This window comes from Sturnira hondurensis, unplaced genomic scaffold, assembly GCF_014824575.4.
Source record: "Sturnira hondurensis isolate 20B ecotype Veracruz unplaced genomic scaffold, ASM1482457v3 Scaffold0008196, whole genome shotgun sequence".
NCBI lineage: Eukaryota > Metazoa > Chordata > Mammalia > Chiroptera > Phyllostomidae > Sturnira > Sturnira hondurensis.
The window spans coordinates 5,308,971-5,324,430 of record NW_028080827.1 but is presented as its reverse complement, the minus strand read 5'-3'; the positions used below and the strand labels follow the sequence as shown (position 1 = coordinate 5,324,430).

Genomic DNA, 15,460 nt, shown 5'->3' with positions numbered 1-15,460 from the left:
TTCAGAGTATGACATTTATTTTTATAGCATATGATTCTACAGAGTCGTAATGTGATTTTTAGATTGGGTGTAAAAATGTGTTACCATTTACATGGTTAGGAAATGAACTGGCACCGTACCACTTTGGGGAGGGAAATGTAGATATGTCATGCGATTGTAGAACTAGAAGTAGAGAATTCAGTGCCCCTAAAACACTTGGTTGTTCTCTTTTGTCTTCAAGGAGACAAATGTTTAGAGGTAGTGTAACAGACTGCTGTGGACTTTCTCACTTTATGGCTAAGAAAACCAAGACTGAATTCCCACTAAAATCAGAAATAATGTAGATCCTTGCTCTTACCATTACTATTTTGTACTGTTCTTAATGTCCTTGTTAATGTAATAAGACATGCAACTGATGACAAAAATGAGTCATGAAACTAAAATGGAAATAAACCTGTTAGAAATGAAGAACATAATGTGATTAAACTCTAGAAAATCCAAAACAATGATTCTGCAAAACTATTGTAAGATAATTCAATTAAATATCTGATTTTATCACATAATCACTTTTTTAATATTAAAAAATTTGACAGTTCTTTTATTTATTTAATATTATATTTCATACTTATTTAATATTACATTTAATATTAAAAATTTCCTTTAAGTCAATAACAATTTAAAAAACGTTCTCATTAGTAAAGAGATATGATGTCTGCAAACAAATTTACCGAGCTGCAGTGTGGGCCTGTGTGCAAAACAAGGCAACACAAGATTAAAATTCTTTGCCAATAGAGTTACTTTTCAAAATTGACATCCTAAGAAGATTTACCCTTCTTGAAGTTGTTTTAGGCATTTTAGAGTATTAGTTCTTTTCAGACAATTAAGCATCTAACAGACTTAATAAAAATCCCAAATAAGTTTCATGACAGAGCTGATAAATTGATTCTACAGTTTATTTAGATGAACATGTTGATTCTATAAGGAAGAATAAATGAGTGATTATAGCTAAGAATTTTTGAAAAAGAAGAGAGTAAATGTTCTTTTATCTCTCCTCAGGAATTGCAAAATTTTCTAAAGCGACAATAATGAAAGCAAGAGATGCATTAAGTGACATACTAATGAACAAAACTGGAAGTCCCCAAATAGATTCTAGTGAGGAAAGTTACTATGTGTAGCATGGAAGCAGCCCAACATAATAGGGAAAAGGTTTGTTGTTAAAGAAATGGTGACAAAAATGTTTCAACTTTTAAATTGAAATTAGCTCTTCATGTGTACATCACACTTTAAAAAATTCTCATTGTGATAAAGACTTAAATGTCGGAAAATTAATAAAGAACTAGAAGAGTAATATCGATATCTACATGTATAACCTTGTTACAAGGAGGGCCTCTTGAAGCGGATCTCCCAAAGCAGAAACTATAAAATGTGGATAAATTTAATCATTTAAAAAGAGAAACTTCTGTATGTTAATAATAATGGAAATATTAAAGGACAAATGATAGATTGGGTAGCACATTTGCATAATGTATGTATATATATATATGTAAATTACATATATATTTCTTAACAAATAAATAAATACACTAACATCTCCATAGGGAAAATAAAATAGGCAAATAACACATTTAGATAATTCTGTGAAGAAAACAACTGTCCAATAAAATGTGAAACAAAACTCTAACACACTGAAAAGAAATTTAGTATATAATAATTAGATGCATTTGCCTTGGCATCCAGTCAAAGATAATTTTTCATAACCTAATGGTAGAAACTTATATTGTGAGAACCTTTTTGGAAATCAGTTTGGCCTTATGTATGACAAAGATTGGAGAAGTTCATACCCTTGGCTACAGAAATTTTACTTCCAGATTTGGAAAGCCGTAAATCACCACTAGACTGTAAGACAGTGCTCTTGTCCTGGGAAGTGAACTGACTAATATATGACAACACACCCCTGTTTTCACTCAACATTTATTATGGTTTTCTCTGTGCTTGGCGGAGATGATTTTTACCTCTTATGGCAAAGCCACATCAGTATTGTATTGGAGAGAATGTCCTCAACAACACATTTCTTTAGACGAGACATCTGGCAAATATCTTTAATAATAGTTTCTCCTAAGATTTAGGAGAGATGCTAATATATAACACAAGAAATCTCCATGGGGCCTGTTTAATGTAAATAGAGAACCATGGAACCTTCCTGAAAGCTTTATGCAAAGCCAGCCTGTTGTTTCAGGTGCTGTAAGGAAATAAGGTAGAAAGGTTTAAGAAACAGACTCTGCTGAGGTGCTTCTGAAGGTCACTGGGGCCTAGGGACGAAGCAGCCACATTTCCTTCTGAACTCCCAGGACTTTGGCAGACTTCTTACTTTGGCAAAGCTTTGTAGGTTCTGAAACTGATGGAACGTTTCTTTTTTTCTTTTTTCCATTTTAATGGATGAAAGTGTGGAAGTAATTCGTCTGGGACACAGTTATTTTATAAACTGGGATCGGAAGATGTATTACACTGAGAGAGCAACACCCGCTGAGGCTCGAACGACCACGCTCAACGAGGAACTGGGCCAGATCGAATACGTTTTCTCTGACAAAACGGGCACCCTCACTCAAAACATCATGACTTTTAAAAAATGTTCCATTAATGGAAGAATCTATGGTAAGAGAAACAGTTCTGAAAAAAAAAATGGTATTGTTAGTGGTCCCTTAAAAACTAAGCAAGTCTATTTTTTTCTTAAGAAACCCCAAACCATTGCTGCCTTCTTGTCAATATAGGCACTACCAGCATCTCACATCATACTTAGCACTCACTAAATATTAAACACCCACTAAATATTAGTTGGATGAATGTTGAATGATTTACATGAAACTGGATTTGTTACCATTCATAGAGGAGGTTGAGAAGGGGCTTAAATGTGACACTCTCTGAGGTTTTGTTTGGTGTTCCCGCTGTGTGATTCAGTTCTGTGGTACTTAATGGACCCATGTCCCAGGGAGGACAAATTCCTTGTAGTATTTTTTTTAATTTTTATTTTTTCCATTACCATTTATCTCCCCCATACTCTTTTCTACCTCTACAAGGTAGAAAATAAAGAAATACTTACTCCAGCAATTACCGCACTGTTGTCCTTTTGAGTTTCTCTCTCTCTCATTTGTTCTATCCCTCTTTGTAGTATTTTATATGTGCTTCCAGTCAGCACTAACAGCATTGATGTTAGTGCCTGTGTTTATAAGACTTGACTTCAAGCATTTTATTTAGATGGGACCCTTGTCACTGCGACTTTGGCCAATTAGCAGACAGTTCCTTCTGCTGAGAGCATGCAAGCTCTGCAGAAGGTTTCTGTCAGGTCCCCCTGGACGCTCAATCTTACTTCATTGGATTTGAGTGTCCCGTTTCTCCCAACAAATCTCAGGAAGTAAAGGAAATCCCAGAAAAAGAGGAAAAAATCCCCTCTGACGCTTCTCCACCTGGACTTCCCCAAGCCCCCAGCCACACTGTGCATTTTGTATATCACTGTCATAGTGACTGGTAAATACATCAGAACATTTTCTTACAAAGTGTTTTTGGACATTATTTTTAAAGGCTTTCTAAAGTAGAAGAATACTTTAAATGGGATAGTTTTAGTTAGAGTATTGGAGGTATTTTGAATTTGGGGGGCCTTTGAAATTCCTTTACCATGACACGTACTGATAATATAATAATATCACTTCTAGGAAATGATGTTAAGGAAGTTATCAGACATGCAGGCCAAGATTTGTTTGTAGGGGAATTTGTCACCAGGCTATTTTTAGAGAAGACCCTTGATTTTTCCAAAGTATATAACCCAAGATCTTTGCAAATCTCCAAATTTACAAATCCCCTGAAAGCTTTAATTTCCCTCATAAAATGCAGGAAGGTAACTGAAATATTTAAGTAGCCCCTTTAGACCCTCAATTTATATGCCATAATAATTCATGATGCATTCATGATGTCATTAAAATATATTCTTACTAAAGCACTCACAGAATGTTTCAGAATAACTTTTTCCTGTTTTCATACACTTTGGTTTTGTTTACATCACAGATCTAGGCCTTGGGAAATTTTGACATTCTACTCTGATTTATCTAAATCATTTATTTTCTGACTCAGAACTATTATTTTCCTTATACCTCTTTAATTTTTCTTCACTCCCATCATAGCCCTAAGAGTGAACTCTCTTTGAGGTAAACATTTTACCTGAAGGCACAGTTTCATTTTGTTATTACTATTTATTAGAGTTACTGCATATGGGGTAATGACTGGAACATAAGCACAGAGTTTGAGATTCCAGAGTTTAAATTCCAGGAGCTTGGTGAGGTTCACTCACTAGCTCAGGGACTCCTTCCACACACAGCTGCACAGCATCCTAGATTGAGACCTGGGCCCCCGGAAAACCAACAAGTAACTGTTGGTCGAGTGTTGGTGTAGGTCACAGCGTTATGTAGTGAGAAGAGAGACTGCGGTTCAAAAATCCACTATGCTGCCTCTTCAGTTTGAGTTAGTCATGTAACTTCGAACCCAGTTCTTCAATTCATGCGTCCATGAAACAGGAAAGAAAATCTTCATCTGGCAAGTTTTTTTTTTTTTTATAAAGATTAGTGGTAATATAAGTGCCTGGCACAGGATTGATGCAAATAACTCTTATTATTATTACAAGAATTATAGTTTTGGCAAATAATATTAAACCTTCAGACGCCAAACAAAAGTTAGAAAGAAATCTTAAGAACCTCCAGATAGGGTAAATCTAAAATAAATTATGCTGCATGGACTATCATACAACCATTCAAAATTAAATTCACAAAGAACTTTTAATGACAGCAGAAATTTTCAAACTCTAAGTAGTTAAAAACAGCAGGAAGCAGAAATTTATGAATAGCGTGATGAATGTATATGTACACTCATATATTCAAATGCACACACATAGAATCAATCAACCCGAAAATAACTGTATAAATACTGGTTGTCTCTGGGTGGCAGGACTATTAATAATTATTACTTTCTACTGTAAATGTCCTGTATTTTACAAATATCTATAATAATCACATATTGGCTTTATACTAAGAAATTTTTAAAGCTCTGATAGAGGGCTTTGTTGGCTATGTTCTCTGCCTACAGAAGGCACTGACATTGTTTAAAGTTTACATGCTCATCTGACCTTCGTGTTATACAGATGTGACTGGCTCTATCTAAGATACACAAAGATATTCTCATCAAACCCAAGCATTCATGAGAATTGGTCTGTATAGGGTATAATTTTGGATTCCCCAACAATGGAGATAAAGTGGAAGACAAAATTTGCTTCTGAGAAACACTTCAGATGATGTAATAACAGGCTGAAAAATTTTAGAAAAATGTGATCACAAGTTTTGTATTTTGCTTACGTGTATATTACATATTAGTTCTATCTTGGACAAATGTGGGTGTCTCTCTGTGTAGGTCACCATATTGAGGATCACAGCTGGAAAACACAAAGTCTATGTTTGGACTCATAGTGCCATCCAGTAGTAGTGCTTTAATAAATAACTGTATTCCTTGAGACTAAATGTCTAAATCTAGTTTCAATTTCGTTTATTTTTAATTCTCAATTTTTGTTTGGCAGGTGAAGTGCATAATGACATGGATCAGAAGCCAGATATAATTAAGGTATGGAGGTGATAATATTTCATTCTTACTTTTAAATTCAAATTATACATACATTTTAAAAATACCAGTTCCATCTGTGGCTGGTGTGGTTCAGTGGAGAGGGCTGGCCTGTGAGTCAAAGGGTTGCCAGTTTGATTCCCAGTCAGGGCACATGCCTGGGTTGTGGACCAGGTCCCCAGTAGGGGGCGTGTAAGAGGCAACCACACATTGATGTTTTTCTCCCTCTTTCTCCCTCCCTTCCCTTCTCTAAAAATAAATAATAAAATCTTTAAAAATTTAAAAAATGAGGAATTCCTGGAGGCTTGATTTCCATTATGTCCAGATGAGATACATAATATTAAAAAATAGATTCATGTGGTTCAAAATTCCTCCTTATTCAGGTCCCCCAAACACAGAGTTCCCACTGTTTTTTCATTCTTTTAGAGATAATGATGTATATGCAAGCAAATATATTTCTCTATTATTTTATGGTAGCATATACTTGTATACACTGTTTTTCAACTTCCTTTTTCAGCAATGTATCTTGGAGATTTTTCTAGATCAGTAAAAAAAAGTACTCTTTTATTCTTTCTAATGAATGAATAGTATTTTGTTATATTAATGTTCTGTAATTTATGTATGGAGACACTTAGACATTCAGGATATTTCTTATTTTGCTAGTGAAGAAAATGCAGCAAAAATAAGTGTATACTTGTGCTGTTTCAAATGGATTCTATGCTCTCTAACAAGTTGCATTTTTAGAAATGCATTCCTAAATCAAAAGGTATGTGCATTTATCATTTGATAAATGTTGCCAGGTTACCCTCTTTAAAATTTATACCATTTACCCTCCCACAAATACCCTCATCAATACAATATTTTATCAGAGTTAGATCATTGGCAAAATTTTTGAAAAACATTATATCAAAATCATTCTGATGTTAATTTTTCTTATTATGAGTGAGGTTAATTTACTGCCTATGTTTTCTTCTCAAATTTTTATGGTTTCACAATTTACATTTAAGTCTTTTATTAATTTAGAGTTTGTTCTTGTGTGTGGTGTAAATTGGTGGTCTAATTTAATTTTTTTCCATGTTCCTGTCTAATTTTCCCAACACCATTTTTTGAAGAGACTGTCTTTATTTCATTGTATGCTCTTCCCTCCTTTGTTAAATATTAAGTGACCATAAAGGTATGGGCTCATTTCTGGGTCCTCTGTTTTGTTCTACTGATCTATATGGCTGTTCTTGTGTCAATACCAGGCTGTTTTGATTACTATGAACTTGTAGTATAGTCTGATATCAGGTATTGTGATCCTTCCAACTTTGTTTTACTTTTATATATATATTTTAGACTCATTTATTTCTGCTCTGATCTTTATTATTTCCTTTCTTCTATTCATGGGCTTTATTTGTTGTCCTGTTTCTAGTTCCTTTAAGTGTAAAGTTAGATTGTTTATTTGATATTTTTCTTGTTTCTGGCCTGTAGGCCTGTAATGCTATAAATTTCCCTATTAGGATTGCCTTTGCTGTGTGCCATAGGTTTTGGGTTGTTTTGCTTTCATTTACATTTGTTTCAGGGTATCTTTTGATTTCTTCCTTGATCTTATTGTTAACCCACTCATTGTTTAGTAACGTGTTATTTAGCTTCTATGTTTTTGTGTGCTTTTTAGTTTTTTCTTGTGATTGATTTCTGGTTTCCTATCATTATGCTCAGAGAAGATGCTTGATATGATTTCAACCTTCTCAAATTTAATGAGACTGCTTTTGTGTCCTAACATGGTCTATCTCAGAAAATATTTGTTGTGCTCATGAAACAAATGTATATTCCACTGCTTTGGAATGAAATTCTCTGAAGATATTAATTAAATCCATCTGCTTAAGTGTGTCATTCGAGGCTGCTCTTTCTTTGTTGATTTTCTGTCTGGAAGACCTATCCATGGATGGTAATGGGGTGTTAAAATCCTCTGCTATGACTATTATTGTAGATCTCTCCCTTTATGTCTATCAACTTTTGCTTTACTATACAAGGGTTATTTACTCTTGTTAGATTGATCCCTTTATCATTGTGTAGTGTCTTCCTTTGTCTCTCATTATAGCCTTTGTTTTAAAGTGTTTTTGTCATATAGGTTTTGCTAATTCAGCTTTTTCATTTTCATAAAATATCTTTTTCGTCCCTTTAACTCTGTGTGTACCTTTTGCTCTGATGTGGGTCTCTTGTAGACAATGTATTTTTTTATCCATTCAGCTATCCTATGTCTTACATTTGGAGCATTTAAGCCATTTATGTTTAGAATGATTATTGGTATGTATTTATTGCCATTTTATTGTTTATAACTGATTCTGTTTTTTTTTCTTCTTTTTCTTTTTCTTCTTAAAGAAGACACATTAGAGTTTCTCGTAGTACTTATTTGGTGGTAACAGACTCCTTTAACTTTGTATTGTCTGGAAAGTTCTTTATTTCTCTCTCTGCTATAAATATCTATATGTTATATATATTTCTATGTATAATAGAAAAGGGGGTTGAAGGAAAGGAACTATTGGGTTGAAAAGGAAAGGAACTATTTATTGAAAAGTTATACAGACTTAGAATAATGACTTAATGTCTATCTTAAAATCCCAAAATCCCTTAAACACCCACAAATACACACCGTCTGTCCTTTCCCCTTTCCCCAGTCTGGGGTGCCATATCTCAGGAAGAGAGATAGAACTCTGTGGCTCAGGTAGCTCCCCGTTCTTCCCAGGAATCTGTGCTCGGCTGGCAGGCTCCTGCAGTTCCCAGCACCATCAGCTGTGTTGCCAGGATCTCCAGTTCTTAATCCAAAATTACGTGGCACCTTCTCATGGCCCACCAGCAAGAGTCCTTTCACCCCTTTCCTTCCCGCAGCATCTCTCCTGCATTCTTCCAAACTGCTAAGAGAGAGCTCTCTGTCACTGCTGCATCTTGCTTTCCAGCTTCCTAAGCTGAATGGCAAAGGGAGCCTCAAAGCCACGTGGTTCCAAACCTCACCAAAGCCTCATGGTCCTGCCTCTCCTTCAATTTTAAATGAAAGCCTTGTTAGTTAAGATAGTCTTCATTATAGGTCCTTGCTTTTCATCATTTTGAATATTTTATGCCAATCCCTTCTCCCCTGAAATGTTTCTATTGAAAATGACCTGTCGTTCTTATGGGAGCTCCTTTGAAAGTAATTAACTGCCTTGTTTTTGCTACTTTTAAGATTCTCTGTCTTAACTTTTGCCATTTTTTTAATGATATGTCTTGATGTGGGCCTCTTTCTGTTTACTGTACTTCCTGGGCTTGGGTGTTTTCTTCACCAGACTAGGAAAGTTTTCAATTATTATTTCTTCAAATAAATTCTCCATTTTTTGTTCTATCTCTTGTCCATCTGGTATCCCTGTGATGTGGATGTTGTTATGCTTCATGTTGTCACAAAGGTCCCTTAAAGTCCCTATCTTTGTTATGCTGTTGTTGTTCTCACCAAGTTTGCTTTAGTCATCACTAAGTTTCTCAAACATAATTATAAATTTTTTTTGGAACTCTATGTCTGTTAAATTGCTTGCCTCTATTTCATTTAGTGTTTTTTTCCTGTAGATTTTTTTAAAAATTTGGGGCATGTTTCTCCATCTCCCCATTTTGGCTACCTCTTTTTGTTTCTGTGTGTTAAGTAGATCTTTTGTTTCCCAGACTTGGTTGGGTGGTCATATATAGTAGGTGTACTGTGGGACTCAGTGGCACAGTATCCTTGATAACCTGCGGCTGTGTGCTCCAGAAATGTCCCTTATGTGGGTTATGTGAGCCCTTTTGTTATAACCGACTCTTGATTGCTATTGGCCTGGTTTGTACATGGTTTTGACCCTCCAGTTGACAGACTGTGGCCAACCTCAGCCCCAGTGTATAAGCTACTGTGTAGGTGCTGACCATACCAAGCAGAATTTGCTTCAGCAGAGTCTGGTGTCTGCTGAAATATCTCTTGAGATATACCACTTNGTGTTAAGTAGATCTTTTGTTTCCCAGACTTGGTGGGGTGGTCATATATAGTAAGTAGGTGTACTGTGGGACTCAGTGGCACAGTATCCTTGATAACCTGCGGCTGTGTGCTCCAGGAATGTCCCTTATGTGGGTTATGTGAGCCCTTTTGTTATAACCGACTCTTGATTGCTATTGGCCTGGTTTGTACATGGTTTTGACCCTCCAGTTGACAGACTGTGGCCAACCTCAGCCCCAGTGTATAAGCTACTGTGTAGGTGCTGACCATACCAAGCAGAATTTGCTTCAGCAGAGTCTGGTGTCTGCTGAAATATCTCTTGAGATATACCACTTGTGAAGCTAACTGGACCCTGTTCCAGTGCTGTCTGAAGCTGGCCACTGGGTCTCTTGAGAGGGGCTCTGGTGCAGCTCAATGTCAGATGCTGCTTATGACTGGCCCTGGGCAACCTGTTCAGAACTACAAAATGATTTACAGTTTGTGGCTGCTCTGCTGGGCCTGGGTGTGCATGAGAAGAACCAAGCTGTCCACTAATGCTAGATTCCATCGGTATCGAGTCTGGGGGCAGGTCAGCAAAAGGCCCAACATACTCTGAGATCCACTTCTGCCTGCCTCTGCCTTCTGGTTGCCTGTTAGGCTCAGTCACTGAAAGAGCTTCTAGAAGTACTTAAGTTGCATGAGGAAGGTTCTCAGTGAGTCACCAGGTAGGCGTGAGTTATATTCACCAGATTGATACAGGTTCAATTTTAATGCCCCTCCTGGGTCTGAGGCTATTCAGTATAAGTCCCAGGATATACCATGTCTAACTGCCACCAGCCAGTTGCTTTCAGACCTTGGTGGTGTGGCAGTGCCTCAGGAAACTATGAGGATGAGGCCAGGAGAAATTATCAGGTCCATACAGACCAAGGCTTGGTCATTTGAAGGGAGGGCTCTGCACCAGTGAAAATATAAGGGAAAATGTCCCACCCCGTTGGAGAGCCATACAACACAGTGTATTCCAGATTCTTCCAGAAGCCTGAGTTCAGCAGAGAGGGGCCACTGGGAGTCATGAGGGTAGGAATGGTGGATTTCCTGAGAAAGGGAGTACTGGTCATTCTTGGGGAAAGGAGAGAGGTGTGGCCACTGTCCCAGAGCCACACCACTCAGTGACTGCTACACCCTGAGTCTCCCTGGACCTCTAAACCCCTCACAACCTGGCTCTTTAGCAGGTTGTGAGCTCCACAGGGTGGGAGTTCAGAAGGTGGGGCTACTGCACTCCCCAAGGCTGATGCTCTATGGAGGGGAGTGCTCCACCCAGGGAAGATGGCATTTGTGGTGTGGGAGAGGGACTCAGCACAGGTCCTATCAGCTGTCCCTTCATCTCTCTCTCCAGTGCCACAAACCACTGTCTCTTTTCCCATGACTCTGGTCCATTCTGTTTTCCTTCCCCTACAGCCCAGGGTGAGTGGCTGCCAAGAATATTTTGTGCATTGACCCTTTATGAGGGCACTTGTGTCTCTAGCAAACTTTGCCTTTCCCCGGAGGACAGAATCTCCACTGAGTTTCACAGCCAGTGGTTATGTAAGTGCCTTCTCCTAGCTCTGGTGCTCTGGGTTAGGGAGCCTGGGGTGGGGTTAAGATCTCATGCTCCTTGGGGGAAACTTTGCAGCTGAGATATCCCTCTGGGATCTTAACTGCCACCCGTGGGCATGGGGGTCCAGCTCTTTTCACACTTCTGCCCTTCCTACCAGTCTTGATGTGGCATCTTCTGTAAATCCTTGGTCATAAAACTTCTGTTTAGCTAGTCATTGGTTGGTCCTCCAGGTTGACTGTACTATAGCTTAGTTATTCTAGTCTGGTCCTGGGAGGAGGTGGGTGTAGCTTTCACCTACTCCACCATGATTTTGGATCTTTTACCACATATTCTTTATTCATTTGTCTGTTGATGGACATTTATGTCATTTCTACTGACTGGCTGCTGTGAGTAATGCTGCAGTGAACATGTGAGTGCACAATATCTCGAGATCCTAATTTTAATTCTGTCATTATATTATGCAATATCTCCAGTGAGATCTGAGAAAGTGTTCTATAGTCAAACACAGCATGTTTGCTTCAGAAACTATTCCTTCACACTAAATAGGCCAAAACAATCTATAATTAGAGACATGTCCTTGCAGGTCAGGTATTGCTGCCAAAATGAGGTGAAGTCAGGTGCAGCTTTGCTATTGAGTAAATTTTGGAAAACAACTTTCAGTTTTCAGGGCTTCTTTGTATTTTGGAGTTGCAATAAGCATTTGAGGATCTTTATAGCCATTGGATATTTTTTCCTCATAGGCTTTCTGAAGATTCACTGTTTACTGCATGGCTCTGAAAGGAAAAGTAGTATTTAACAGTAACGGGGAAACAGAAAGCCATTTTAGTGCCAGACATTTGAGGCTGAAAAATCATAAATGCACTAAAAATGCTTAGAGGAAATATTTTTGAATTTTAAAAGATTATTGTTGAAATGAGTTCTAGTTTTGTGGTTGTTGTTGCTCTCTTACAGAAAAAAAAGCCTATGGATTTCTCAGTCAACCCCCAGGGAGATAAAACATTTCAGTTCTCTGACCACTGTCTGATGGAATCCATCAAACTGGGGGATCCCAAAGTGCATGAGTTTCTGCGGCTACTTGCTCTCTGCCACACTGTAATGTCGGAGGAAAACAGTGCAGGTGAGTGAATGAGGGTGTGTCTGAGTGGTGAGCCTTGGTTTTTAAGTCAGAACTAATATTTTTATTTAATGTTTTTGGAATTGGAAGGATTTTCTAATGAAGAATACAGTTTTGTGTAAGGGGCTTACCTATCATACTAGCTTTTTTCTTTGTATCTTTCTTTATTTACATCCCACATGTTTTACACTTATCTTTTATTATTAACATGCACATATAATAAATGCAGATGACCATCAGGTGTATGCTTAGAATTAATTTTCCCAGTGAGATGGGTGTTTAGAGCTCAGGGTTCCTAAAATAGAACAAAATCAGCTGGGCCACTTGAAAACTGAAGAAATGAGGTGGGTAGGTAATGGTGTTAATGAACTAGCTTCTTGTTTCATTCAAGCCCAATTAATTTTATTTGCAACTTATTTTTTCTTTCTACTACCAACTATTTACTAAAAAGTGCTACCCAAGTAATTTTACTCAAAAGTAAAATATATACAGACTGTAGACTGTATGTATTCATATGCATATACATGTGATAGACATGTCTGTATATATGTGCATACATACATTTGTATATATTGTATATATATTTTTTCTTTGTTGGAACTACAGTCAGCCATAGTTTTGCCCTTGATAATGCTGAATTAACCCATTCCACACATTTTTATTGCTGTGAGGATTCACATAATTATATTTATGATTTAAACTTATCTTTGTAATACTAATACCAATAATAATTTATTATATTTCATCAGAGGATATCACAATACCTTCAAGTAAGCTTCTTTTGTGTCTATCTTTATTTCATTTCCCATGCTCTTTTATTTTAATTGCAATCTGTTTTTAATGTTATGATATTTTTCTTAGATATCTTTGAAGATATTAATTACACTTAATTTGAAATCTTCTTTGTTTTCTCCACTTTCATTTTCTCTGTTTTTATTTTATGGAATGTTATTATTTGAGTTTTGTGTCTAGCTTTTATGTTGCTCTCAAAGGTTTTTTATTTGTGATTGCCTGTTTTCATTTGTGTTTGAGAATCCCTGTTTGCCTCATGGTTAATATAGGTTCTGATTACAGCAGCCTGCCTAATGAGATGGTTGGGGAGAGGCAAAATACACACTTGTCATGTAGGTGAGGGATTCCTCTCTCCTGGAATTCGTATGCTACCTGAGTTTAACTTTCTTTTTTCAGATCTAGTGCTGGGAGTCTGTGCCAGAACTCCCATTTGAGAGAGATTTGTACTTAAGGTCTGGCCTTGGAGAAGACATGAAATTCATTGAATTCCTTTTCCTCATTTTCTTTTTTTGTATCCTTGTGGAATTCTGAGCTACTTCAGGCTCTTCTCATCCTGATTGCCAGACCCAACAATCTTTGAGGTTTCCTCAAGTAGATGGTACACTTTGTGTTGAAGAACATTTTCAACATTCTATTTTGGGAGTGAATGTCACTGCAGCCTGCTGTTTGGAGTAAGCTGGCGGGGGGAGGAGCCCAAATGGTCCAGAAGTGCTGAGTGGAATTCAATTAATTTTCCTGATGCTCCCCCAAGACCACACCTGCTTTCCTCTTTTTTTTTGACTCTGAGTTTGGAGAATCTTTGAGCACTGCTCTTGCTTTGAGCTGTGGTTTTCTTTCTATTTCTTCATTAATGAAATTTACTTTTTATTTCTCAGACATTTCTCAAATTTCTAGCTTAATAATAATCATTTTTCTTTTCAAGTATTTAATTTTATCATAATGTGATATAATTAAATGCAATAGAACACAAAGATCTTAAGTGTATTTGATGAGTTTTGACAATTATATATACTGTTATAACCATCACCCCAATCAAGGTACAAATCTTTTCCATCACTCCAGAGAGACTACTCATATTTCCTTCCAGTCTACACCACCACCCCCTGTACAGCCAACCACCACCCTGATTTCTTTCATCGAAGATGAGTTTTGCCTGTTCTTGTACTCCATGTAAATGGGATGATCCGATATATGTTCTTTTGTGTCTGGTTTATTTCATGCAAGGCAGTGTTTTTGTTACCCATGTTGTCATATCAATCAATAATAGTTCATTTTATATTGCTGAGTAATATTGCATTATTTGAATATGCCATATTTTTTTCTTTATAATTCTCTGTTCATGCATATTTGGGTTGTTACAAACTTTGCATTAGTATGAGTAAAGCTGCCATGAACAATTTTATGTCTCTTAAAAAATATGTAACAAATTTGTTTTTTGGTAAATACTTAATGGAAATTGCCAGATCACAGTGTAGGTATGTTTAACTTTGTAAGAAACCACCAACTGTTTTTAAATAATAGTCTTATCATTTTACATTCCTATGTTTAATGCATGAGGATGCCAGTTCCTTCATTCTTGAAAACGTTTAGCATTATCACTCTTAAATTTTACCCATTCTAGTAGGTATTGGCTAGTATACTCTTCTGTCATATAAAGGTATTTTAAGTGTAGAGAAGTAAATGTATGTATCCTTTGAACCACTTCTGTCTCTTGCATTCAGATATTAAATTCTAAAGTGAAGGATTATATCACCAAGAAGGGGGAAATTATACTCGCTTTTCTTTTAAAGCTTTATTTATAAGATATATAACTTAAGTGCATGTATGTTAAAGTACATTGAAAAAATATAAATTTCTCTCATATGTTACTTATACAAAAGAACAGAGCCCAAATCTAACAAACTTAAAACAATAATTATTATATAATTTATAGCTGTATTGTTTATATTTTATTTAGTTTATGTATATTTGTTATGCAATCTTATATTGATTATATTAGTTTCAGGTGTAAAATATAGTGATTCAACATTTTTATACCTTACAGTGTGATCATCACACAAATTCTAGTAATCATCTGTCACTGTATAAACTTATCACAATGTTACTGACTGCAGTCCCCTTTTCATTCATTACTCCCACCCCTCCCTCTGGAAAGCATCCTTTTGGTCTCTGTCTTCTGAGTCTGTCTTTGTTTTGTTTTGTTTGTTTGCTTGCTTGTTCTTAGATTCCACATATAAGTGAAGTCATGTGGTATTTGTCTTTCTCTGCCTTATTTCATTTAGCATAATACTCTCTATATCCAGCCATTTTGTGGCAAATGGAAAGATTTTCTTCTTTTATACTGCTGCATAATATTCCTGTGTGTGTGTGTGTGTGCGCGCGT

General features: G+C 36.5%; 1 protein-coding gene across 7 annotated transcripts in view; it reads left to right on the top strand.

Annotated features, from left to right (window-relative positions):
* ATP8B4 (ATPase phospholipid transporting 8B4 (putative)) overlaps positions 1-15,460 on the top strand; it is a 227,926-nt gene that overhangs the window by 153,174 nt on the left and 59,292 nt on the right. For all 7 annotated transcript variants that reach the window (XM_037054604.1, XM_037054605.1, XM_037054609.1 and 4 more), the window contains 3 exons: positions 2,423-2,631; positions 5,591-5,634; positions 12,123-12,288. In XM_037054604.1, the coding sequence (XP_036910499.1) occupies positions 2,423-2,631; positions 5,591-5,634; positions 12,123-12,288 (419 nt within the window). The remainder of the gene's footprint in view (positions 1-2,422; positions 2,632-5,590; positions 5,635-12,122; positions 12,289-15,460) is intronic.